The sequence below is a fragment of the Metarhizium acridum genome, assembly GCF_019434415.1.
Source record: "Metarhizium acridum strain ARSEF 324 chromosome Unknown scaffold_1, whole genome shotgun sequence".
NCBI lineage: Eukaryota > Fungi > Ascomycota > Sordariomycetes > Hypocreales > Clavicipitaceae > Metarhizium > Metarhizium acridum.
The window spans coordinates 2339693-2365636 of NW_027094015.1; the positions used below are offsets into that span (position 1 = coordinate 2339693).

Consider the following 25944-nt stretch of genomic DNA (forward strand, 5'->3'; position numbering starts at 1 on the left):
GGATTCAGTTGGCAGGTTAGAAGGCTCAACAGTCGCCACGCTGATTCGCCAGTCGACAGACGATCCGCCCGCATGTAACGACACCTGAAGCCACGCTGAATTCTAGGCGGTCAGGGGTGCCCAACGGTTGAAACAGCGGTATAGTGCCCCAGAAACCGCCGCCAACATTGGACAGTAGACACCAGTTGACATCAATTGATGTATATGTACCTGCACGGGTGCTCGTCAACCACTAGATACCTACCTAGGTACCTAGGTACTTAAGTAGGTAGTGGCTGCTCCCGATGTCACCACTTGCATAACATTGTACACCCTGGATGTGCAACTTCACGATGATGTTCCAAATCTCGTTGCGTTACGCTCTACGCCAGGACTTGTGACTCCGACATGAGCCCATCTTGGATAAACCTCTAGTTACCAAGTACACGCCAGGCGTCTACCTACCTAGGTATCAAGGTAGGTAACTAGTGGGTGTTTATTATACTCGCGACATCGGCAAGCTGCCTATCCACAGTTCGACAACTTGCACGAATAGCACCATCAAATTTACAGCCAACTGTGTAGCATGTTCAAGGATTAGTTTGCTTTTGGTATAGTACACTGAGAGTACACAAAAGTACACAGACGTGATGGTACACGCGTTCACATCCAGACACATCCAGCAGAGCCAGAATGTCACAGCGTCCGCATTCCTCGGGTATATTGTTTCGCCATCGTGTGCCTTTCCAGCCCGACTGAGCTCCGAAAAGACACATCAAGAAACCACACCTGCCCAGATGGCTAGTCGCTCCTCCTCACAGCAAAAAAGTAATTGCCGACCTTCTCACCGCCGCGGACCTCCTTCCACCCGAGGCCCGGAACATACACGACGCCCATGACCCTAGGGCTATCCCACCCCTTGTCGAGGAAGAAACGTCGTAGCTCGTCTTCATTGATGTACTTGTTCCAGTCATGCGTGCCCGGCGGGACAATGCGCAAGAGGTGCTCCGCAACCAGGTTCGTCGTGAACCAGCTCACCCACGTCCTTGCAATGGTGCTCATGACCAACCAGCCGCCGGGCTTCACAAACGGCCGGACTCGTTCCAGGAACGGGCCCGGCTCGTCGACATGTTCAATAACCTCGAACAAACTGACAATGTCGTAGGCGTCGCAGGGTTCCTGAGGCACCTCAAGGTCTTCAATGGAGCTCTGCTGGTAGAAGAGCTTGCCGCTCAGCGACGGGTCCTTCTTCGCGTGCGCCTTTGCAACAGCCAGGACGGACGGCGTAGGGTCAATGGCGGTGACTCGCCTCGTCGTGGGTAGTCGCGCGGCGCTTTCAGCAAAGATGCCGCCTCCGCACCCGATGTCGAGGTAGCTGAGGGATGCGTCTCGCAGCCTCGAGGCCTTTGTGTCGGGTTGGGACTGCAGGCAGGCTCGGATGAAGTCTTGTCGGACGGGATTCATCAGGTGAAGCAGACGGGATGACCCATGGGGATCCCACCATTCGGAAGCGAGGGAGTTGAAATGGGAGACTTCCTCAGGGTTGACGGACGAGAAGGTCGAGTGCCATTGTCGCGAATCGGGTCGGAAGGGTTTGCTTGATGGTTTGGCCAGCCATTGGTAGTGCGTGTGTAGAGATGCTGCAGCCTCTCTTGGCCTTGACAGTCCGAGGACGCCGCGGGCCGCCCTCAAAGTTGCTGACATTGACAATTGGGCCAGTGTTGCCGACAAACAGGGCCGGTTGAGAGGTGGTGGTGAGCTTCAAATCGAATGTTGAGCCTGTTGAACGATGGACTACTTGGAGAATGGCAACAGGGTTTGGACCCGAGACCCACTTTCCGCTAGCAGGCGCCTTCCAGGGGTGCAGAATGACTACTCGGTAACCTACGTGCCTACTCGGTACCCGGTCCTCTGCAGAGCGGGCAGTCAGGTCGAATAGTATTACCAAAATAGGCCATTCTGTTTGTCAATATTTTGTGTACTCAATGCTAGTTGCCATCCATTTGGGATGACGTGGCAATCCCGAGCCCTGGCTTCAGCTACCGGACCGCTCTGCCGTGAATGTCAAACTATTCTCTGACGTGGGCTGTGGAAGCGGCAGCACGCAGGTTGGGCAGGTCGTTTCGAGCATGGAAATAATGGCCAGGGAGCGTGACGTGAGTGCGAGATAAAGGGCGGCAAAGATTGCCTCGCGACGGCCTGCTTATTCGCGGGATCCCAATCGGAGGTGGCCTCGACGAGACAGACCCTCGGTCGACGGCCCCGGACGACAGCACGACGTCCGCGCCGCGGCATGTTCGGCGGGCACACCGAGGCAGACTGGAGCAGACGAGCCGAGCACACCAGACTGTATGTACATACACTCATGGGCCCGCCGCTGCTTACAGAGCAAAGAGCCCCTCCATCCCCGCCCCTCATCCTTACGGGCAGCACATTGAAGTCAATACGACTCATGCCGCGCGCGCGCGACCTCAAATGGTTTGGTAAGCCGCACGTCAGCTTTTGTATCCGGTACTGCAGAGCCAGCGTGGCCGCGCAAGAAGGCTTTGGAGAACAGCGGGCAGTGCATGGCTTTTGTGCTCGTCAAGAAGGCATCTGCAGTCGGAACCGGGTCTTGACTCTCACCTCCAATGCCATTACAAAGCCGCCGTGAGGGACAGTCAGGGCCGAAGCCTTGTGCCGTTCCGTGGATGAATTCATTCACATGCCTCCAACTCTGTGGCGCCCAGAGTACCAAGTACTACAAGCATTGCCCCCCCGCCAGTCTAAACCAGCCAGGCGTAAGGTCATGGAACGGGGCAAGCAGTCAAGCCATTGACATCGGACGCCGAGTTGGCCCGCAAAACCTTGTTCCAGTGGACCTCTTAGCATTAAACCGTACTATACATATGTATCTTGATGCCGAGTCTTTCCCCCAATTCCTCCGCGCCAGCCGCATCACCATCAGTGCCCAGCGACGCGAGCAGAACAAAAACCCCGAGACGGACCTCGCCGTTGTGCCTCCTCAATTGCCATTACACAGCTTCTCTCCAGCATTGAAGAGTTCAACTTTGGCGGCCTTGAAAATCTGCGCTGAATCTTCCGTCACAAGCCGGACCGCACGGAGTCCACCTCGACCATCACCCCGCGATACCCTCACATCTTAAAAAAAAAAAAAGAAATCATCAACACCCCCGCCAACATGCCTGCCTCCACGATACCCGCCAGTCAATTCGACTCCATCCCCGACACAATCGAGGCCTTCCGTAAGCAACAATTTTTTTTTAATCCTAGCCATGCCCTCTTCCGTTCACTCCGATCATTGCTAACTGAGCCCGCCCTCAAACAGGCCGAGGCGAATTCATCCTGGTGCTCGACGACCCCGGCCGCGAGAATGAAGCCGACCTAATCATCGCCGCCGAGGACGTCACCACCGAGCAAATGGCCTGGATGGTGCGCTACTCATCCGGCCTCATCTGCGCCCCCATCATGCCCTCTCGCGCCGACGCCCTGCAGCTGCCCGTCATGGTCCCGGCCAGCCAGGACGCCCGAGGCACCGCCTACACCATCTCCGTCGACGCCGCCCACGACTCCGTCACCACGGGCATCAGCGCCCACGACCGCGCCCTCTGCTGCCGCTTCCTGGCCGACCCCAAGTCCACCGCGGCGAGCTTCATCCGCCCCGGCCACATCTTGCCCCTGCGCGCTGCCCCCGGCGGCGTCCGCCAGCGCGTCGGCCACACCGAGGCCGCCGTCGAGTTCTGCCGCCTGGCAGGCAAGAACCCGGCCGCCGCCATCGCCGAGCTCGTCGAGGACGGCGAGCCTACCCCCGGCCAGCCCATCATCACCCGCGCCGGCATGATGAGGGGCGAGGCCAACATTGCCTTTGCGAGAAAGTGGGGGTTGAAGGTCTGCACCATTGCTGATCTCGTTGAGCATGTTGAGAAGACTGAGGGCAAGCTCAAGCCCAAGCTGAATGGTGCATGAGAGAAAGGGAAGAAGAAGAAGAAGAAGAAGAAAAAAGAGAAAGAAAGACGGAAGCAAAAAAAGACGAGGAAACCAAGGGGGAGGGTTGGAGGGAGCACGCAAGCAGCTGTCGTGGCTCGGACAAGTGAAGCAAACTCATCATATGCTGTGGACAATACACCAGCTGTTGGTTAGGCATTTGAACAACTGTATCTACCTACTCCTGTTGATGTACGGTATGGGTGTTTTTTTTTTCCTTTTAGTTTTTTGCTACGGGTATGCATATTCCGTCCTTTGATTTTGACTACTTTTTGGTAGATGGATTGCGGAAGCGACTGATTGGTCTTGTGTATAATGCATAGACTTGAGGCATACTATCCAATTATTATTCTATTTTATTTTTTGTCTGCAGAGAATGGATAGCACCCAAGAGCCTTGGTGCGATGACCACTTTATCATCGTACAAGCGCGATGCTAGACTTGTCAAGTCACTGTGGCCCCGTCAAACTTCCACGCCAATCAACATGCCTACGCCATGAAATCATCCTCTATACTTCCCCTCGACGTAGCAGGCGCCGAACTCAAACTCATCCCCGCCGCTCTCTGCAGCAAATCCTTTTCATCATCATCCACCTCAACGACGCCTGTCCTCCCTACCGGCGGGGCCGTCCTCGACCGTACCTGCACTTTAATATCACCCTGAATACCATCCACTCTAAGTGTCGAGACGGCTGTCCCTGCCGGCGGAGGCTTCAAGTTCGGTTGCGGCGCCATACTGACTAGCTCTCTGAAGAAATTGTTGGCTGCCTCACATCCATCTAGCAGCCATTTGAGACAGATGGTTACACGTTCCTTTGCAAACGGGTTATGGTCATCATACGCACAGCTATTAAGTAGTGGTACGATGCCGTTATATTTAACCATCTGGGACTGAACCTGGCTGTTTCCAGGGCTGGACTGCCCTGGTGGTGGTTGCAGGAGCGTGGCCAATATGGTGAAGATTTGGCCTTTGACGCAGGGCCAGGGGTACTTGTGAGCTTGCTCTTCGATGTCAGGTGGCGGCGGAGATGGCGGCGGAGATCCTGCTTCTGTTGCATAGGGGCGCTCAACCATGGGGTCTGTAGCCGTAGTTGGTGTGGGATAGGATGCTGTGGATGGCGACCGCTTGGGGAGTTCGATCAACGGCTTCTTAGCTACACCGGCTTCGAGGCCACTCAGGATAGTGATGAGGTCGTAGATGGCTTCCCATTCGATCAATTTGGCACGCGTGTCCATCATTTCAGCCACAGTAGTGAGGAAGTCGAGGTATTGCCCAAGGCCATCCTTAGCACGTTCCATGTCCCACGTATCGACTGGAAACTCGGCTGCATCACACCTGTCTTCGCGAATTTGAGCCTGCAGGTGCATGAGGGCAGCACATTCGGGAACAATGCGGCTGCGAAAGTAGCTGAAGAAAAAGTGGACGAGCTTGATATCCCGAGAATTATCTTTATCGTGTGAGGGGTTATCTTTGGCATTGGTAGTGGAAGCGCTAGTATTGGCAGCAGCCGGGTTGTTGTTGTTGTTACTGTTGTTGGCGGCGTTGTTGCTGTTGTTGTTCACTCTGGCTCGAAACATGTGGTTAACCAGTCGTAGCAGCACAGTTTGTGCTGGGGATATGATATCCTTGGGAATACGAAGCCAGTTCCAAGCGTACGGGATCAAGGCGCTGTGGTGAAGAGCCTCGACGATCTGAGTCGTGACTTGAAATATGAGCGACTGCTCATCCTTGTTCCAGACAGCGATGAAGACGAGGAGCTCTCGCAAAAGACACTTGCCGCAGTCGAGTGCCAAAAACATCCTGCATCTTGTCTTTTGCAAGTTTTCGCCAGCTCGGGTAAGACCAGACCCGGCGTTGTCCAGGATACATGACTTGACGATCATATGAAGGGCTTCAATCTGCTTTGGGTCCAGAATATTGGGTACTTCGGTGAGGAGACCAGTCAGTGGGCCATCGCCGTACGACTCGTCGTCGTCGGCATCCTCATCGTCAATCATGTCGTCGACGTAGTCGTGCACGTAATCATGGTCATGTTCATGCTCGTGATCATGATGGTGATGGTGGTGATGATGATGATGGTGGTGATGGTGATGATGATGCTCACACTCCGGGTCATGTTCATGCTCATGTCCGTGGTCATGGTCATGGTCATGGTCATGTTCATGATCGCTGTGTTCACATACAGGTTCGTCGTCATGCTCATGCTCGTGCTCGTGCTCCTCATCTTCTTCATCGTCATGATGATGGTGACACTCGTGGCATTCTGGGCAATGATGACAGTGCTCATGGTCTGAAAGCTCATCGTCCGCCGCCTCCGGAGGTGGTGAGTGATCTCCCCTGTATGAATGAGCATACCGATGGATCAAATTCGTCTTGCAGTGTTCGGTTCTTGATTGAGCAAGCTCCACAGATGGCATGCTGACCACCCATTGCTCGTAGTTGGGATCACGAGCACGTAACCACCAAGTATCTATTTCCCTAGATACACGCCCGTACGCCCTGTCCTGTTCAAAGTTGTCCGTCTCATCAGGCTTCCAGACGGGATTCATCTTTTCATTGCTGTCCTCCAAGTCGCCAGGCATGTTGACTGAGCCTTCGGGGAGCCAGTTCCAAGCCAGTGGTCGAATAGGTGCCAAGTTACCTGGCGGCTTATCTGCGTGGTTCTGGGCGTAGTCCTTGAGAAGTTTTCTCGCAGCATCGCACATTCTTGAGTTGCGGTCGAGCCAATGCTGAACTTGTTGCTTGGCCACATCCGGCCGGAAGCCAGATCCGTCACCTAAACCATCTTCATTGCCGCCAAAAGCGCCTTCATCTTCGTCGAAAAGTACGTCGAACCAGAATGACATCTTGTTGCGGTCGTGCTTGGCAGTCCAATTATGTGCTTGCTGAAGCGACGGTAACCAACAATTTTTTATCTGACAGCTAGAATTCAGTGACAGTTCCAGTATACATTGCCCATTCCCAGCCAAGACAGGGAGAGAGGGAACGACTCACATAATTCTGTAATATCAGCCAATTTTAACCTTTGCGTCTCATCCAAAATCTCCCCATCGTATCCCTTACTGGTGACGTTGACGCACAGAATAATTGTCTGATAGACCATCTGATCAAAATGTACAGCGGCGCAAATATCCTGAGGGACCTCTGGCTCTGCATTGACCAGCAAGTTCCTTGCAATGTGCATCAGCTTGATCAAGGTTCCAAGATCCTCCTTGATAGACGCATGATTCATAACAATCAAGGCAGTGCTTTCTTGAGGGCTCACTCCCCTGTCCGGGTCGTTCAAGCTGGACAGAGGTCCTACCGATCTGGTGGTTAGACTAGGGATGGCAGCGGCAAATATCCTTGTGAGCCATATCCATATGGCCACATTCCGCGAGAGCGCCTCGCTTTTGCGAAACCAGTCAGCCAAGAGGGTTTGAGGAATGACGAGAGTGCACGAAGGGCAAGATCTGCTTACCGGGCTGTCCTAAGCGTATGGGTCTTCTCGAGAGTCTTTGATATCATAGAGTTCACGCGAGCAGCTGTCTGAGGCCCCATGGGAGGAGACTGTGTGAAATGGCCCTCGAGACAGATGAGAGCGGCGGAGAAGCACCGTTCCTCAATAGACTCCCCGTTGTCGTCCCCTTTGCCGGGAGTCGGCCCCGCATAGTCCGACAGCTGTGTCATGGTGGCCGTGGGATGTAACGAGCTATATTTGCGGCAGGAACAGGCGCCAGTTGGCGATGGACGAGACCAAAAACAGCAAGCACATGCAAGTTTGGTGTTTCTGGCGGTGGGTGAAGGTCGACGTACATCCAAAAGTTTTGGTGGAGCCGGGCAAAAAAATATGCAGGTGCCGTGGTGGTGGTCGTTGGCGTGGTTGGTTGGTCAGCATGGAGTACCGAGGTACCTACCCAGTAGGCCGTACCTATTAGGGACCAGGTAGACATGGCATTGGATGTTTGGAAAATACTGACAAGTCCTGCAGGCTACGGAGTACAGAGGTCAGATTACACGAGGGAAGTAAACATTTTAACGGAGAAGAAGACAGCCCGGAATAACACGTCAACTTGTTTCTCTAATCCCCAAGCTCGGGCACCCATTACCAGGAATGCAGGGACCCCTAGCGCCGCTTCCACGTTCAAATGTTCGTCAGTGGTCACCATCCAGCCTATCAACAAAACATGTGCCCCTGATGCCCCTCCATGGCGGGGTTGTCCGTCCGCCATCTGAATCGAAATCACATCATCGCGGCCTTGAACCTTCTGATTTTTTTATCCCTCCTCCAATTTCTGAGGACGGTTCATGCCAGGCACGCCGTTTGGGCAGAGAGCAACACATAGCTTGAAGCCGTCGCCATGACCCATCTTCCCACCACGTTCGACAGTACGATTCCAGTACCCCTCGTCCCGTGTCGTCGCCAGCTTGTTGCTGCTTGCGTTCAACACAACTGACTTCTTCTCAGAACCCGTCCACATTGCCGTCATTGGCGGCACGGGACTCGGACATCTCGAGGGCTATGAGCCTATTGCTGTCGTCAACCCCATCACTCCTTGGGGCCCTCCCGCCTCGCCTATCAAGATCCTCTCCCACAATGGCACCTACATTGCCTTTCTTGCCCGACACGGTCTGCACCACCAATATGCGCCGCACGAGGTCCCCAACAGAGCCAACATTGCTGCCCTGAGGCATATAGGTGTTCGCTGCGTGATTGCCTTCTCAGCCGTGGGCTCGTTGCAGGAGGAGATTAAGCCAATGGACTTTGTTGTCCCCGATCAGGTCATCGATCGCACCAAGGGCATTCGACCCTTCACCTTCTTTGAGGGCGGTGTAGTTGGTCATGTAGGCTTTGCAGACCCCTTTGATGCGGGATTGGCTGCCGTTGTTAAGCGTTGCGCAGAGAGTATGGAGGGCGATGGCGTCGTTTTGCACGAGAAGGGCACTGTGATTGTTATGGGTAAGTGTAGCCGTCATGCGCAAGGACATGCAGCGCTACAAGACATGTCTTGAAATGTCTTCCGCTGTACTGACCAATTGTTTCCACAGAGGGACCTCAGTTCTCTACCCGAGCTGAATCTCACATGTATCGATCATGGGGCGGATCCGTCATCAACATGTCCACGCTTCCCGAGGCCAAGCTGGCCAGAGAAGCCGAGCTCTCCTACCAAGTCATCGCCATGGCCACCGACTACGACTGCTGGCACTCGTTCGAAGACGTCAATGTCGACATGGTCATAAAATACATGCACCAAAACGGTAAAAATGCCAAGCGATTGGTTGGCGCAGTTTTGGACCAGCTCAGCAACATTGAGCACAGTGACTTGGTCATGGCTAAGAAATGGGAAGGCTACTCTCAGGGAGGTCTCAAGTTCATGACCAAGCCCGAAGGTAGAGACCCCGATGCTGCAAAGAAAGTCGAGTATCTATTCCCCGGCGTTTGGGAGTCATAGGTGAAAAATGCGTGAGCAAAGCACATGATATAGATTTGATCAAAAATGCGGTGGTATTAGAAACGCCTCACATAGACAATATATCTATGCGGTAGTTTTTTGTTATCATCTGAGTGGCACTAGCGTATTGGGCGACTTGGACAATACTTCGATTGCAGAGCGACTAGCTGAACAAAGATTATTCATCAATATAAGATCTGGATTCATTCTTCAACAGATGGGAGAGATAGGATTACATAGAATCTCATGAAAGTAAAGGCATTCAAAAACGGATATGTATCTCGGCCTGTACGCTTACTCACATACCTGTCTGTGTAAGAGCTGTGACTACGTACAACCTAGGTGTCACGCACCAATGTCCTCGTACACTTGTCTCTGTAAGGGCTTTGATGACATACAAACTACCTAGGAAGAAGTAACACACCAAATCCCTTGCACACCAATTCCTCGTGGCCGGCGGGTTGCAGGCCTACAATATCCAAACGTGTCTTTTTCCAACTGTCTCTCGCACTCACCCGATGGCGAGGCTGGGTGACGTATCATCAGTCACCATGCTCTCCGTCTGTAACTCACGCCTCTCTGCACGAAGCTTACTCGGAGAGCTGGACGGAAGCACGTGGAGGCAGCCACCACCAGCTCCCAGGCAAGGTCGATCAACGACATCACATCAGATTGCTGCCGCCGCAACCACAGGCCCATCCTCCCCGACTGGCCACACGACAGAACCCTCTTTGACAGCCACCCGTACCCTCGATGTAATGCAACCCCAGCCTGCATGCCCCTGGTGTACAGCCTCTCGCAGTTGTCTCAACATGTCGTGATTCCGACTGAACGGTTCACATGCAAGCCTATTTCACGGCCAATCTGGAAACGTGGCAGCGTATGCCGGTACTGCAAACGATGCAGTGTTACCGAAAATCGTCGCAACCGGGGACAATACGATGCTATAATGGCGTGACATTCATGGAGAGTAAGATCGAGTCGGTTGTCCAAATACGGTTGACAACGAGCTCCCCGCCACAATGATATCATGTTCCTTGGCAGGACTGCTGCATTATTGCTGCAGAGTCCAGTCCTGGGTAGGGGCACATCTGACGCATCATGGAGACGTATACTATATTGCAGCATACTGCATGTGATGTTGGCACATTCTCTTGCCGAATACGCCTTGTTCCCTGCCGTGTTCTGAGCCAAACACGGCAGCCTGCTTGTCAGAAAATAGAGCCATCAACTCGGACCTCTGAACGAACACGGCACCTTGTTTCTGATTGACTTACGGAGTACTCATATATTATCTTGCCCTGGAAAAACGGACAAAGAAGGTGTCGGTTCTCCATGTCTATGGCCCGACACAAGCCAATGTGATACTGCCCAACATGGAGAGCGACCACGGAAAATGAGATGAAGCAACTCGTCTTTTCCAATTCACCCCAGAACTGAATCCAGTGGGTTATCTTTAGCTCTGGCTTCCGGTACGTCATCAACATCCTTGACTGTCTTCCCGTGCCCTTATGGGATGGCAGCGGTGAATGCCATTACTGGCCAACTAGCAGATCAGCTCGCCTGCTCTTCACGAGCCACGATAGTCTCCAACATCAGCCTCAACGCGTCTAGTGACATTATGAGCTTCAGAAGTCGCCGCTAGATGCGATTGAGAGATTAATGTTTGACCCTACCCGCTGTAGATGTGATATCCAGAGTCGTCCATCACCTTGGCGGCAGGGGAAGCTTAAACCCGAACAGGGTCGAGTGATCTGGCCGCAGCGATATCCCGTCACACACTACAGAACTTATGCTCAAAACCGACTGAGCCGTTTCGTCACTGGTGCTTCTTGGCTTGACCATTTTACCCGCAACTACTCCGTGGGCACAAGTCCTAATGCACAACAATCGAAAAAGCACATCACAGCATCGTACCATCCTTGCTTCCGCAGCCATCAGACTCCTTGCTGGCCATGACTTGTCATATTTATTTGGTCATTTGAGTTGCGGGCGCACGACGCCCCGCCCGCTAGCAATGCGCGAATGACGCCAGAATAGTTACGAAATGTGCTGTTAAGAGACAAGAGCTCATCTCGCAACAAATACGGTCCTGCATTGAGTGGTCCCAAAGACGCAAATAGCGATTCCCGTAATAGCCACGTCAGTTATTGGTTACGGAAGTCTGCCCCGTCTTCAACTCCGCGGCAACAACCCGCGTTGACATGGCTCGGCAAGTTGTGACGAAGACTTTGCGGCCAAAGAGCAGCCAGATGACTGAACAGTAATCTACGGCCGTTTAGATGGTTGACGACGAGTCTTTGCCTAAGTTCAACGTATGAGAACAGCAGGACAATCAAATTATGTCGTCAGAAACTGCCCTTAAAGTGGAAATAAAGATCGCTTAATTCTAAGCAACACCCGCGTGCCACCGAGACGATTCAACCGAGCCTCCCTTCAGGCAAATCGGCTTCTTTGGAATTGGATAACAGCAGGCTACGAGGCCAGATACCAGATGCGGTCCGTACACTCAACCCAGCCGGATTGTCAATCAAACGTACCTCCTGTCGGTAGATTATCACGGACACTTACTCGCTTTTATTCGCCTCACACGGCTGTACCTCAGAGGATCCCCACTTCCTTACGAGACGGAAGAGGCGTGCTGGTTAATTTATGCTTTCAGGTAATTAATCAATGCCACGAGTCGAGAAGGGTTATGCTGCTGGCTGAACCAAGTCATGGACCCGGTGTCAAATCTTGGGCTGCAGGGGAACCAAAAGTTGAAATCTGACATGCCTGAATGGAGGCACTTCCCGGGCGAGACGGACATAATACGGAGTTGGCATTCCGCCGATACGGGTATGGTCGATATGGACTACATAGCCCATGCAGTCCGACGATATGCCAAGTATACCATATCTGATCTTTGCTGTAAGAGATGACCGTGTGAAGCACGTACATCCCTCGTCAACTACCTGCTGGCGCAACAAATACAAAGACTCCGATATCGGTATCTTGCCTCGCCGATGTATTCAACCCCCGTTGTCACACATGTTTTCCCATAGAAGCACCCGGTTTTGGGGTAAGTGTGTAACAAAGGACCCACGGAGATCGAGGAGAGAAAGCCATGGTCAGGGCCGAGAGCAAGCAAAATGAATTGAACAATCCCTGGTAAACTATTTTGTATGTCGTCTTTTTTTTTTTTTTTTTGCATCGCCGAAAAGTCAATATGTGCAAACTGTGACTTCCCAGACATGGTGCGATGAGATTACAGCTGGTGGGTACTTGAGCCCTTGGTGTATCTATTCGCTGTTCATCTGTTGTCTCTTCTCTGGTTCCCCAACCTACAAAGCAGGGGTCATCACACTAGTTAAGTCGTCCGTCGGACAAGGTAGGTTGCTGATGATGTCGACATGCCTCCTTTCCACACTAGGGATAGGTTGGAGTTGTACCATACATACAATGCATAGATACTTCTGTCATGCAATACCTTGTGCGACGTGTAAGCAGTAGCTTCTCGGCGATATGGTGACGAACTTATCCGCAAAGGAGGATGAACAAAGCTCGAGGTTGACTTTTCTGAGTTGTCGAGTGACTGCGAGTGATAAGCTTGAGTCGTGTAAGAGGTGCGGAGTAGCCATCTCCAAATGTACCCCGTAGGCCTTTTATCGCAGCCCAAGTTTAAATTAAACTCCCGTCGCCAACGGCCAGGTAGGAGAGGTGGCGCAAATACCCATCTCAAATTCGATATTCAGTCTCGGAAGGGAAATCGTCCTTATTCATCTTCTAAATAGGGGTGGCACACCGGAAAAGGGTATGAAGCCAAAGTAAACACTTGTTTCAAGCAGAGAAAGGGTGTGGCATCTGGAGAAGCACGCCAACACGCAAGGGCCTCGTAGCTGTGCCTGCACAATACGTGCATGTGTGTCAGAATTGGAACCGCACAATCATTGTAGCACGTACGGAGTAAAGATCCAAGGAGCCTGGTGGCTTATACGAACGCCTACCCCAGCTGGTGACTTACGGGGTGGCGCTTTTCTCGCCCAATGCAACCTGCAGGACAGGGTACGCTGCAGGTAGACGGACGACCGACATCTGACATCGGAGTAATGAAAGTCTTGGCTATTTATTATTGGAGTACAAGGCCCCTGGCATGCCACGATAGACGCTGGACGAGAACGGAGAAAATTATGGGGTGCGCTTGATCCCAGCTGTGTGCAAATCGGGGCCAACAACCTTGCAGCCAGCCTTTGTACCATCCTAGATCGCTGTAGCCTTGCCTGGTAACTATTAAGTGGCTCGTCCACTTAGTCGCTGACGGGTAGTCGATAGACCAAGAGAATGGAAGCAAATTTGCGACCTGCCATGGGTTGCAATATCGTGGGCCCCAACTACAGAAGAAGCAGGGCAAAACTTGACCTGTCAAGTGTGACTGCTTCTGAGACCTGAGATTCCGCGCAGTGCCTTTGAAAGTGTGCAGCCGGTGTTCTGCATGATCAAGACGTCCAATGGGCGTTGATGTCCTGTCGTGTTGTCCACTGGTAGCGACTGAGCTCGACTCAGCGGAGGCGTAAAGACATCAGGCCACAAATCTCCTGGTCGATGCGATGTGATGATGCGCCCCGCATCAGTGGCTTGGCTGGGAGGCTGGGAGGCCAGGAGATGCAATCCAATGGAAGTGCAATCAATACCTAGGTATGTATGGCTGGGGAGTAATACAGTAAGTACATGAGGGTCGCATCTGGTGGCTTGTCGGACAACATATCGGATAGACCTGGTAGGGTGGTTGCATGCAGCGTAGAGATCGAGTGTGCTCCAGACGAGTTGAATGAAATCAATTGATTGAATATTCATTCCATCATGGCTCAACTTTTCTGGGAAGGAGACGGCGCTCACCCAACATTTTCAATCAACAATGCTCCTTCCGACACCGCGGAGAAATAAAATTGCTCGAATGAATTGCAACTTTGGCAGGCGGGAAGGAGACAACAACCTCGACGACAACGTACAACGTACCAGACGTCACTTCAACCCAAGTCCAATTCTCCCAACATGCTCGCTCCATCTTCCCCGAACAGAGATCGATCTCAATGCCCAGGGCTAACTGACAAGACATCTTCAGTAGTAGCTCGTGGCGCACATAATCGCCGACCATTTCGACGTTACCCTGTTCCACAACAGTACATCAGAAAACGAGCGTGCGCTGCCTTCATTTCTCGCTTGAATAATACCCATCGATAATTTCCGAGAAGTTATTTCGCATGCGGATGAAGGGCACAAAACGGCCATCCGCAGATCAACAACGACAACAACAACAACAACAACAACAACAAAAAAAAAAAAAGGCGCCCTCATATCAGCAAGCCTTGCTCCCCGTTGGTGCGCATATCGCATAGTACATACATTTCGTCCGCTTACTGTTGCTTGCGATATACTACAAATTACAGTGGTTACCGCACCCTCACAAAAACACCTTTAGTGGGGCACAAAGCGCGCCCACACAAACATGCAGCAAAAGCCGCACAGGTTCTGCCTGCGTCATACGAAGTATGGCTCATGGCGTAGGAACTCATTCAGTCACACGTAACACAGCACCAAGGCACCTCGGAGCCAACAAGGAGCCATCCCATCTGGGCTTGGCGCCTCTGACCAATTTTAGAGCCATTCCAGCCGTTATCAAAGGTGGCTTTGAACCAGTCTCCTACTATCGAGTGTTCTTCAGCTCGAATTGGTTGCAGTCATGTCCTCAGCGACACCACCAATGTCGCCGTAAAGTTGCACGTCTTGCCATCTCGTGAAGATCAGATCCTGTGTATCAGCAAGAGCCTCGTCTCCAACACATTTCGATAACACATGGTTACTACCCGACTGTGAGCAAAACCAACAAAACGGACAAGCTGGTATATGGGCCGGCTCTGAACAAGGGTTGGCCATCATTGTTGTGTAATGAGTGTATGGAGTAACTACATTACATTAACTGCACTTCGACGCTAGACCACAAATATACCCACACAAGCTGTTATCCAGGGCCCTGAAGACCTCGAGTACCTATGTGGGTGTTACTGCCTGGGTTACAATCGCTTGCGAAATATTCCGGTGAATTGGTGATAGGATAAATCGTGAACACGGTCCGATATCGCTGAACATTGCATAACGCCCCGCGGGGGAGGGGGAGGTGTGACGGACGGCCAATAGCCCAGTATTGGCACCACTGGCTTGGAATGTGAGTGTACATGTTACATCTAACCGGTTGATGTTGGGATTTACGGTCTAAGGTGAATGGGAAATCTTTGGCAGTAGGGTTCGAAAGAGAGCAAGCCGTGTCCTGCCTGCAATTGTCGGTCACCACACCCACCATACACAGGCTACCGCGTCCGGTGCAAATTCGTCGTCCTTTATCATCACAAGCCCAGCCCTGTCGATAACCGGAAGCCACCCCCGTGGGTTATATTTGCTCACACTTTTAAAAAAACATACACTATTTGCCAAGGGCTGTCTGTTATTATTATGGGTACCAGGTCCGACAATCCTGCTACTTCTTTGTTAACGACGTCAACAACATGCAAAAGGCTGGAGTCACGACTGGGTCGTCTTGATGAGGGTCATCTCAGGTCCAAAATGTGAGCAGGACGTCGCCAACATGGCAAGCACTCGTCAACATCACCCAACACTCAGCACTAGGGTTCCGTGGTATGGAGCGGTCATGCACAAGCACTGAGGCTCATCATTGCAAGAGAGAGGTGTAGCTGCGCCCCTTTGCACCTTGCCTTGGCATCGAGCCGTTGAGGACCTCGCGTCGAAGAGGGAGAAAAACAAAAAGGCCACCCAACAACTAATATTCAAACCCTCCAGGACAGACATCACAGCAGAACCGACCCTGAAGGCCGGACGACGTGAAGGGGTGTGTGCAACTAGATATTACCACGGGAGGCACACCACCACCAAGATGCTCACAATCCCCAGGCTGTTGTGGACAAAACCGACGAGTCACGTCCCACGACAGTTATCGAGGCACACGCAGCACATATCCAGTCTTTGTTAATGCCAGCCTGGTGACTGCGATGCGGGTAGAACCCTGGACGCCGCTTTCGGGTTGCCCGTGCCATTTTGGCAGCTCGGAGGGGAGTTCATCGCCTGTCATACGGAGTAATTCTGAGTGCTGCCTGGCTGGTTGCGGTCAGTCTTGGATTTTCAGCTGAGTGACAGCATGCTGTAATACTGTTCCACAGGCCGTGAGACGTGTACCAAACCTGACCCAGCGCGGCGGATGCTTCTGCATTCAACCGTCCGTGTGACTATGTAGCCGAATGGATATACGGATTTAAGGTTTTTTGTTGAGCAACCTCTGCCTCTCCGGGGTGACACAAGAATAGTGAGGCCGGAATATGTACCTGTCACTACCACTCCTTCTAGAAGCAGCGCCGAGATCAAGTCCATACTCTGTGCGGACGGACGGACGGACGGACGGACGGGTCGTACCATGGTACATGGAGATATGGAGACCACCCGCCCGGGACGGGCCATGTCTGCCTCGGGCCACGGCCTGCTCAAGTGGCGTCTGTTCGAGAAGGAAACCCGTTAGATGTGCGTCATCTTGGAGGATGGATGTTTCACTGCCTGACGGAGTCTGCAGACCGAGACCAATTTCAGTCCCACTCGATACATCTTGTCCAAACACACCGGTGAATACATAAGCTCGTCGCAGCATGCTCCATCCGGTGTACTCCGTATGTACATTGAAAAAGCCGGAGCTTTCAACACATCGGCCTTGTTGCATGTTCTGGACATACATGTGTGCTTCTCGCAAAACATGACAACTCTGCTGTTCGGTACACAATGCTTACAGCATGCCTGCCCCGTACTTCACACGTAATCGCTACAACAATGACGAACAAAAAAAAAAGAAAAAAGGTCTTTATCTAATTGATTCCTTTGTGAACGCTGCAGTGGCTGAAATGGCCCATGGCACATGGCAGATGGGCGGAGAGCGTCATGGATGGCCATGGCTGAAGCCAACCAATGCCACCCTCCTTGCATTGCCTGATGTACTAATGGAAATGTACGCTGTGTACTTGACTCTTCCGGCCCGGGTCCAGTTTGTCGTTCAAGGCTGTCCGTCCCGGGTCTTGTTCCGCCTGTCGTCTCCTGAGTCCTTGCCAGACACAAAAAGTGAAGCAAGGACTTTGTCTGCATTCTACAGCACTCTTTGTTTGCACGGAACCGAGAGAAGAATGGCCCGTCCCTGAAGCCGACTTGGCCTTATTCTTGGTCTTGGGGTAGGACATTTGGAGAATATACAACGTACAATCCGTGCACATCTTGTACTTGATGCCCAGAATCCATCACTTACACCGACACCTTCAAGTGGCATGTTTCCATCGCCCATCAGTCCTACCAGGCTGTTGCTTGCAAGACACTTCTACCCTTCTTTGTTTTTTCTGGGAGCCATCTCGTTCTGCTCCAACAAGGGGCCTCTTTTTCCTACTTCGCATATGCAGCGCGGCGAGCATATACACACACGCAGCCGGCTGCCAACAGATATTGGCCATTTTGTCGTCAATATCTAGCGTTTTTGGCAGTGCTGAGACACCGAGCGTCAAAGCCGGGACGCGGTGCACGATGCCTAAGCATTGCTCCGGCATTTTAGCTGATGATAACACAATTTCCTTCGCTCCTTCGGGTAGAGACGGTGCTATACATACTCTGAACACCAGGTCGGGGAGGCCCGCAGTATCGAAACCTGTCGACGTTCTCGTTGTCCGTTCACTACCTCTGTCAAATCGCTCACAGCTGCGCAGTTGGGTGGTTCCTTACTTGTATTCTTGTGGTGTTCATCACCACTGGAGAGGTATATGAACCCCGGGCCCAACCATACGTCCCAAAGATTTCGAATCCAGATTCAACCACCATCATATCGCAAAGCTTTAGGCACCCTTTCCACGACAAGGTCTGCCATTCTTCACTGACACACGCGTCCAGCTTACACGTCAACATCGAAACTTACGCCAGGACCATCCATATCAAACATGGGTTCCCTATCCGAAATGGAAAACGACACTGTCCTCGATATTGGGGGCAGCTCAATGCCAACTGATCTTGGTGAGCGTCTGATAGACACTCTCAAGTCGAAGGATAAGACGCCGATACTCCCAGATGAATTCTTGTATAGCGATGAAGGGTTGGAATTCTGGAAAGTCATCATTTCCCAAGACGAATTCTACCAAACCCATGACGAGATTGCCTTGTTCAAGGAGAACGGGGAGGCCATCTCGAAACTGTTCGCGCGTGAGAGCAAGAAATTATTCTTGCTTGACATCGGTGCAGGGTATGTAGCCCGTCTTCCTCATAAACCTTGCCAGTGTCTGGTGTAGGGATGATTGAATGAGTCCGTTAAGCTGACAATTTTAAAATACCAGAGACACTGGAAAAGTCAGCCATCTCCTCGGAAAGCTCAAAACACATGCTCAAGTGCCAATCACGTATTGTGCGCTAGATATATCCAAAGCTTCCCTGGAAGCTAATGTGACAAAACTAGCCAAAGAGCATTCAGGACCGGGATCCACGGTTAACACCATAGGTCTTTGGGGGACGTTTCAACAGGGCCAAAAGTTCGCCACAGAGAAAGTCTTTGACGGCCGAATGATATATCTTTCCCTTGGTTCAGTTTTATGCAACGACGAGTGGGACAAGGCCGTCGAGCATCTGAAGGGTTGGAAGAAAGTCATGCGTCCCGACGACTTGATGCTAGTTGGAATGGACGGCCATACAGCCAAGAACAAGGACCAGAGAAAGAAGCTGTGGGATTCATATCACAAACGGGAAGCCCTGTTAGAACCATTCTTCGAGAACGGTTATGAAGTCATGAATCGATCCATTGGCGGACGCATCTTCAATAATAAGAACTTTGAGTATCATGCGGAGATTGAAGATGAACCGACTACCAGGCACCGCAACTGGATAATTGCGCGGAAAGATATCTGGTGCGAGGCGACAAACAGCATGATCAAGGCTGGCCAAGAATATGACTGGTTCGATGCGCATAGGTATGGGCCAGAGAAGGTCAGAGAAATGTGTTCCCAGGTGGAACTGGAGGTTGTGAAAGTTTGGCAAGCAAAAGGCTCCCACTTCTGTATGTATCGAAGACCGTCCGACCTATGCCATTGAGCTAACACGTCGAATTGAAGACCAGTATTTGATCCGACCGATTGGTGCTCCGGTTCTAAAGGATAGCGACAGTGGTGTATCCGGTGTTGCATGAACAGCTTCGCTGATTACGTATGCATTCTGCCTAGGGGCAACGGCGACTTCGAGTTCCAGTAATCCAGTAGCCTTTAGCGTTAACGGATCCGGTGCTTTTTTTTGTGGCTCTGAGGAAGGATAATAACAAAACTTGCGTAATATGGGTCTGCAGGGTATAGATTGATTTGTTTTGTTTGGACCAAGGGTCTTTAATTATGTTAGGCAGAGGAATTCTTGCTCTTGCTTCTGGACAAGGGTCACAAGTCGTTCCCACCAAGGGTTTCGGAGGTGGATGGGTTGATTTGTCTCGAGATGAGGTAGTAATAGAGCCGGGATCTCTTTATCGATCCAGACCCAAATGTGCTTAAGTGCTGTATGCAAGGGGGGAACGCTCTTGATCGTCCCCAAATCCGTTAGCATTGGAAACTTTCACTAATACCAAGTGATGCGCATAAATATGAAAACTTACACTCCTCACGGGGGTCTGCAGAACCTCGTCGAACCAGTTTTCTGAAACGGCTTTATGCTCTCGTTTAGTTGCTAGCATGCCCAACAAAAATACGGGGAATAGCGGTGCCTGGGCTGTAAATTGGCTTCCCGATGTAGGCATGATCGTAATGCATCTTGCCAGGTCATCCAAATTCGAAACCACGTCGGAGTGGTTTCGAGGCAACCTATTGTAATAATTCAGCTACTATCTTTGCTGCCACCCGTTGATGGGTCCGAATCACGCTACTTACCGCATCACACGACACTGCAGGTAAATAATGGCAGCAAAACGCCAAGCCTCCGCGGTGACGTCTGTCATGAATGCGTTTGTGTCAATCTGGTAATTCTCTGGTACAGAACGAACCCAATCAATAACGGATAGTCCAGATTGTGCAGCCTCCCAACTCTTTGATTCAGGACTCCATTGTCTCATCTGGAGAAGCTCTCTATACAAATAATCCGCTGTCATTGGAACAACGGGACTTTCCGGCTCTTGCTGTAAACGTGCAGCACAATATGTTACTTGGTTCAGCACATGTAGCAGCTTCTTTGAAAACCCACAACCACCATGAATCTGGTACATGTCTTTTTCTGTGCCGTAGAGCAGCCAGCCAAATCGGGATGCTTCTTGCTGGGCATCAAATTTGTGTGGAGGGGGTAATGAGGACAAGGGCTGGGCCAAGATAACTGCGCGGCCAACAATGATCGATTGCGAGTTTCGTAGAGATGATGACTGTACATTTGATGATTTCCAAAATCGCGATCCATGGTCGGTTGCTTGAAGAAATTGCTCTCCCTGGCGGAATCCTTGAAGCCAACGGGGAGAAAATGGCTTTTTCAGGCGGCGTTCTGTTAAGACGATCTACAACCAAATTAGAGACCGTCTTCACGACAATGGTACCACAAACTCAGCACGTTTATGGACTGGAAAATCGCAAGACAATGACTTGGACCTACATCTTGCATGGAGAGAATGACAGCAATCGTGATTAGCTCATTTGCCTGCGTTTCGTCTGTGGCAGTCATCGGGTCATTGAGAAGTTGGGAAAATCGCTCCTCAGCGTCGGAGAAACGTTGATTGACTCTGTTACGAATAGACTCCAGTGGCAAATAATCATAAATATAAATGCCGGCTAGACTCTGGATGGCTGATCGGACACCAACGCTTTTGTGCATTTGGGCGAAATCCTTCAGCCACAGATTTGTATCTTCCAATACACTGCGACCCGGACACCAGTTCCGAATATCTCATGGTTTTTGATCAGCACATTGAATGTCGTACATGAATTTCTCGTTTATTGCGTTATACTTACAGAACATCCAAAATCGTCTATCAGTGTCGTCCATTTTAGCCTCATACCCATATTGAGATGGCAGCATCTTTGGCGCCCCCATACAAGCAACTTCGTTAGAAGAATTGGAGACGGATGACGAAGTAAACCAGACTGGAGTGTGAGACGTGAAATTTTGGGTTGACGGTTGATTGAAAAAGCTTGATAAATCGACCGTCAGTTCCAGCAAGTCTTCCCCACCTTTTGAAGGCACTGAGGAGGGGCCAATGAAGGTCGTTGAAGATGGCGGCGCCAACTCGTCGTTTGCTTGTGTAGAACCATCAATTTCCACGACTCTGGTGGCGTCGGGAATTGAGGGCTTGAGCCCAGTTGAGCGTTGCTTTCCATGCTTCTCTTTGGGCCAAGAGAATTTAATATAACCATTCACCTTGCCGTCTATGGGGCGACTAAAGAACTGAGACCTGTGTAGTCCAAAGGTACCGATACAGTCTCTGAAGGGACTATGAAAAACATGATGGCGGGAAGCGTGGCTACATTGAGGAGGAGGATGATCATCGCCTACAATCCCTGACGAGGACACTGGGAAGTCATCACTGGGAAGTGAAGGTCGAGAAATTGGTGGTGTAAATGCAGCCTCAAATTGTGTCGGACCAGAAGAGTGGAGAGTTTCCGAAGTGACGGTAGGAGGAAAGTCAAGTTGTGACGTCGTAGGTATGACTGGATAGCGTGTCAGATCGTGGCAGAGGCAGTGAAGCATTTCGTTATTAGTAGAAGCAGTTGGATCTGTGTGGAAGTGAAGGAATCCAGTCGTTAAGCATAATAAATGTGTCAATATGATGCAAGGTCTAAAGAGCCACTTTGCGACGGGGAGGAATATGACAGTATGTTCTCAACGGCCACAGACATTGATAGTTCGCTGCCCGTCCCTGCTCCATGACAGACACCCAATGCTGATGGCAATGAGCCCCCGGCGCTTACCGGGGAACGAGACAAAAGACCAAAAGCGCAAGATCGGGAACATTGAGGAATGTTTGTTGAAGAACGGAGCACTATGCCATACCACTAGAACAAGCTTCGTCCATGAGGCAAGACATGGCAACATGAGATGCTCCTGAGGGTTGACGCATCATCTGCGGATGAATGCTCGCTGACCGGTGTGGGGGCAAGCTGCACAGGACGATGCATCCAGCGTAAACAGGGGTGACTGAGAGGGGTGACTGAGTGGATGTATCGCCGGTGTGGTGACCAATAAAGACGGGCTATTGCTGCCCTATCCGCCAAGTCGACGGGTGATGACATTGTGAAAGCCTAAGCTCCCCTTCTGGACACCGCGTCATGCGCGATGCAAGAAAGGTGGCAAATGTTTCGAAGCATAGAGTCCAGGCGTCGAGCTTGACGTCCAACCAACAAGAAACTACAAGACGAGAGAAAACAATACTCCTTACCTGAAGGTGCGTACAAGGTACCGGTGGTCGCTGCTGGGAAGGCTCCATAGGTAGTCGACGGCGACGGCGTGGGGTGGATATGCCCGGTTTCGAGGCTGTTTCTGCAAGCACCGAGCTGTAGATGAGAAGGGGGGGCCAAGGTGGTGGCGGACGGCTCGTTCGACCAAGCATAATTCCTACACCAGTCGTCTGCCGCGGGTAAACCTACCATGGCAATGCCTGTGGAGGGCGCAGAAGCAGCAACATACTGTGGCAGAGGAGGGGACACGTGCTGGGGCTGGGGGTCTGCGTGCAATAACGATGACTGGCCCTGTTGCTGCTCATAAGAGGAAGAGCAGCGCTGGTGTTCTCGCTGCAGTTGCAAAGGCGGCGGCGGATGCCACACCTGTTGTTGAGAAGACGCCTCGGTCTCACGATTGTTGTGAAGCTCTGGCGACGAGACGAGCCTAACACGCTTCGCAAGGCGGCCGTCGTCAAAGCCCAACGAGTCGCCCATGGGAGGATGATGTGTAACAAGCTTAAGCAGTCTGGAGTAAAAAGAAGAACGAGTCTAGTCGGGCTTAGGTTGGTGGCCCGGCCGGCAGTGGTTGGATGCTTGTCTTCCCTGATGGGCGGTGGCGGTCCGGGGTCACTTGGTGTGGGCGGGAAGAGAGCACTTATGAGATATGGTCGAAATCGACCTTTGGGCCTGCCAACAAGGGGCTGAACTGAACAACTGCAGCTGCAGGCTGCGGAAAGGGTCACGCCCCCGACTGGTACGACACACTGTCGCGCGACCGTAGGATCGGATAACGAGTATTATATCGGGGTTCCAGATGTATCCAGGGCCCGTCGATTCCCGTATGTCCGATTCGCGATGCTGGTCAATCGGCGCGGCTGTGTTAATGGTCTTCCCTCTCGAGCTGATGGGTACCACCAGGCCCCGTTCTTTGCGCTGTGTAATGATTATTGTGGATGTAGATACTGGGTGCTCCAGTTCACAATGACGGCTGGCCCACCAGCTAGCTCCTCGGTAGCTTTCAATGTTGGCGCTCGAGTTGGATGGAGAGATGAGAGGAGTTGACCGGCTGGTCCCGCGAGGTGGGTGGCTTTGGATGCTCAAGGGTGGTTGGAAACCCAAGCATCAAGCACTCGCGACCCAAGCAACCGCCTATGCCGCCGTCTCCTCGGATCAACTACATGGATAACAGGATCAGTTTTCAGCCAAAGATAACTCTGGGTCAGAGATACGGAGGCAGAGCTATTGTAGGTCGAGCGGTTTGCGCGTGTGCGCGTGTGTGCAGACAACAAACTGTAAGGGAGGTGAGGGAAGCGTTGAGAAGGGACGTGAAAGTGTCAGAGAAAGCGTGGGACATGGGACTGGGGGACTCGATACGGAGTACGGAGGGAGTACTCCGTACTTGGTGACATAATAACCTTGCAAAGTAACCATGGACTGACTACGGAGTTCTTCCGTGTTGACTCCAAAGTCCAGACCTGTGTGACCTGGCAACTAGGGCTCGCGGTTTCACCAGGCAAGCAGAGACGAAGAACTCTTCAATGTCGGCACGGTGTACTCGGTAATACCTCCGCATGCAAACATACCATGCTGCTGCCAGTGAGAAGTAGGGAAAATAGACTAGTCGATGGGGATCCAGGTTGTTGGGAACTTTGGCTTCAAATGATTTGCGCGCGAGTTCAAAATGCGCATGAATTGCACCTCGGCGGCAGGTACGCCGTAGGTTTTGAGACCAGGTGATCAGACTTGCAACAGTCCACACAGGGGGAAACCGATTTGGTTGAAGAAACAAGATCAGACGTGAAATGTGAGGAATGAGGAGGTCGGTCAGATGGGGAAGGAGCAAACAAGGGTTCTGTCAGATCTGGGGATATTGGCAAGGGATCGCACATATGTGTGTATGTACGTACGTATGTCGTCGGCCGTGAATATTAGGGATTGGGGCCTGCCCACAGGAGCAACGCCAGATGGGACCATGCCCCGAAACGTCTGGTTTTCAAGTGCAAATACAATATTGTACCCTCTAGCGTTCACTCGCTCACTTGGGCAAGGACCAGGGCGAGGAACAACACTCAAGCGGTTTTGAAACTCGAGGCCCAGCTCGGGACTGGGCCGTGTTTGGGGGCCAACCTGGAATGGGTTGATCTCAGGTATGCAAAGGAAGAGAGAGACGGCGAATCGTCATGCATGTAAGGAAGTACCCAGGTATGTATGTGTGGTCCGTGTGTGTATGTGTATGTGTATGTGTATGTGTGTGTGTGTGTGTGTGTGTCCAGGCAGGTGACGGGCGGCGGTGTGAATGAGAATACATAAATAAACCCACAGCAAAAAGGGCCTCGCTCGCAAGCAAAGACTGCGGAGGCAGTATCGTGTATCAGAAGCAATATCGGGTGCACCGTCGTGTGCAGTTGCGCAACGAGGTATGCGATGTCCTGGGCGATGGAATGGGAATCACGGATACGACCGCCTGCTGAGCACCGCCTAAAAGACAAATGCCGGACGTCGCGTCTTCTCGTTAGCACAAGGAAAATGATATCTCACAAGGTTGCCGTCGTTCTCTTGGCTGTCTCCGCCAAGTCGTGCTGTCTGTCGTCTCTCTCCTCTTTTCTTGTGTGCTTTGCGGGATGTGATATTCTGGACAATGCGCTCATTTGCCAGCTCACGGCTCCCGACTCACTTTCCTCGTTTGTGACAGAAATAAGTGAATAAATCAATCAATCGAAATGAATTTAAATTTTGGCAAGTCAATCTTTTGGCCAGGAAAGACAAATGGGTCGAAAGAAACGAGGGCACCTCGCATTAAAGGAATCCTATGCAGTCAGTCCAAGGGGGGCGGAAAGTGAAATAGATATCTCAACAAGCCCTCACCGACGGGAGTACAACCACGGAGCAGGGCCGGCCAACAAACCAGCCGTAAACATCAATAACCCAAGCAGGTCCCTTTCCGAAAATTGTAGAATCGTCGCTCGTCTTCTTCCAGAGACAGCCACGGTCAAGGACCAGTCGTTGGGTTGGCTCGGGCCCCGTCAAGTTGCCATGCCTGTGTCCATGCACATTCTGCATCGTCAGTAACAACCAGTTGACACTTGGGCCAGCCAGTGCCAAT

General features: G+C 51.8%; 9 protein-coding genes across 9 annotated transcripts; 4 read left to right on the plus strand and 5 right to left on the minus strand.

The window, feature by feature from the left end:
- Nucleotides 1-397: 397 nt before the first annotated feature.
- COQ3 (Hexaprenyldihydroxybenzoate methyltransferase, mitochondrial) lies at nt 398-2084 on the minus strand. The gene has a single exon (XM_007811603.2). It carries the CDS (start codon nt 1681-1683, stop codon nt 781-783), a length of 903 nt encoding a protein of 300 aa, XP_007809794.1. The 5' UTR covers nt 1684-2084; the 3' UTR covers nt 398-780.
- Nucleotides 2085-2892: 808 nt separating this feature from the next.
- RIB3 (3,4-dihydroxy 2-butanone 4-phosphate synthase) lies at nt 2893-3945 on the plus strand (the record flags this gene model as incomplete). Its single annotated transcript, XM_007811602.2, has 2 exons — nt 2893-3224; nt 3308-3945. The coding sequence occupies exons 1-2, from the start codon at nt 3161-3163 to the stop codon at nt 3943-3945; spliced, it is 702 nt and encodes a 233-aa protein (XP_007809793.1). The 5' UTR covers nt 2893-3160.
- Nucleotides 3946-4452: 507 nt separating this feature from the next.
- On the minus strand, nt 4453-6810 carry J3458_000682 (uncharacterized protein; the record flags this gene model as incomplete). The annotated part of the gene is made up of 1 exon (XM_066116277.1): nt 4453-6810. One exon carries the CDS (start codon nt 6808-6810, stop codon nt 4453-4455), a length of 2358 nt encoding a protein of 785 aa, XP_065978159.1.
- Nucleotides 6811-6838: 28 nt separating this feature from the next.
- Nucleotides 6839-7633, minus strand: J3458_000683 (uncharacterized protein; the record flags this gene model as incomplete). Its single annotated transcript, XM_066116278.1, has 3 exons — nt 6839-6879; nt 6959-7353; nt 7425-7633. The coding sequence occupies 3 exons, from the start codon at nt 7631-7633 to the stop codon at nt 6839-6841; spliced, it is 645 nt and encodes a 214-aa protein (XP_065978160.1).
- A 671-nt stretch (nt 7634-8304) lies between these two features.
- On the plus strand, nt 8305-9396 carry MEU1 (S-methyl-5-thioadenosine phosphorylase; the record flags this gene model as incomplete). Its single annotated transcript, XM_007811600.2, has 3 exons — nt 8305-8332; nt 8412-8903; nt 8993-9396. 3 exons carry the CDS (start codon nt 8305-8307, stop codon nt 9394-9396), a joined length of 924 nt encoding a protein of 307 aa, XP_007809791.1.
- A 4689-nt stretch (nt 9397-14085) lies between these two features.
- J3458_000685 (uncharacterized protein) lies at nt 14086-18651 on the minus strand. The gene has a single exon (XM_066116279.1). It carries the CDS (start codon nt 17165-17167, stop codon nt 16697-16699), a length of 471 nt encoding a protein of 156 aa, XP_065978161.1. The 5' UTR covers nt 17168-18651; the 3' UTR covers nt 14086-16696.
- J3458_000686 (uncharacterized protein) lies at nt 17223-17621 on the plus strand (the record flags this gene model as incomplete). Its single annotated transcript, XM_066116280.1, has 1 exon — nt 17223-17621. The coding sequence occupies one exon, from the start codon at nt 17223-17225 to the stop codon at nt 17619-17621; it is 399 nt and encodes a 132-aa protein (XP_065978162.1).
- On the plus strand, nt 18402-19633 carry J3458_000687 (uncharacterized protein; the record flags this gene model as incomplete). The annotated part of the gene is made up of 3 exons (XM_007811599.1): nt 18402-18700; nt 18792-19504; nt 19560-19633. 3 exons carry the CDS (start codon nt 18402-18404, stop codon nt 19631-19633), a joined length of 1086 nt encoding a protein of 361 aa, XP_007809790.1.
- A 194-nt stretch (nt 19634-19827) lies between these two features.
- On the minus strand, nt 19828-23336 carry J3458_000688 (uncharacterized protein; the record flags this gene model as incomplete). Its single annotated transcript, XM_066116281.1, has 6 exons — nt 19828-20007; nt 20084-20288; nt 20355-20965; nt 21061-21350; nt 21417-22112; nt 22841-23336. The coding sequence occupies 6 exons, from the start codon at nt 23334-23336 to the stop codon at nt 19828-19830; spliced, it is 2478 nt and encodes an 825-aa protein (XP_065978163.1).
- Nucleotides 23337-25944: the final 2608 nt, after the last annotated feature.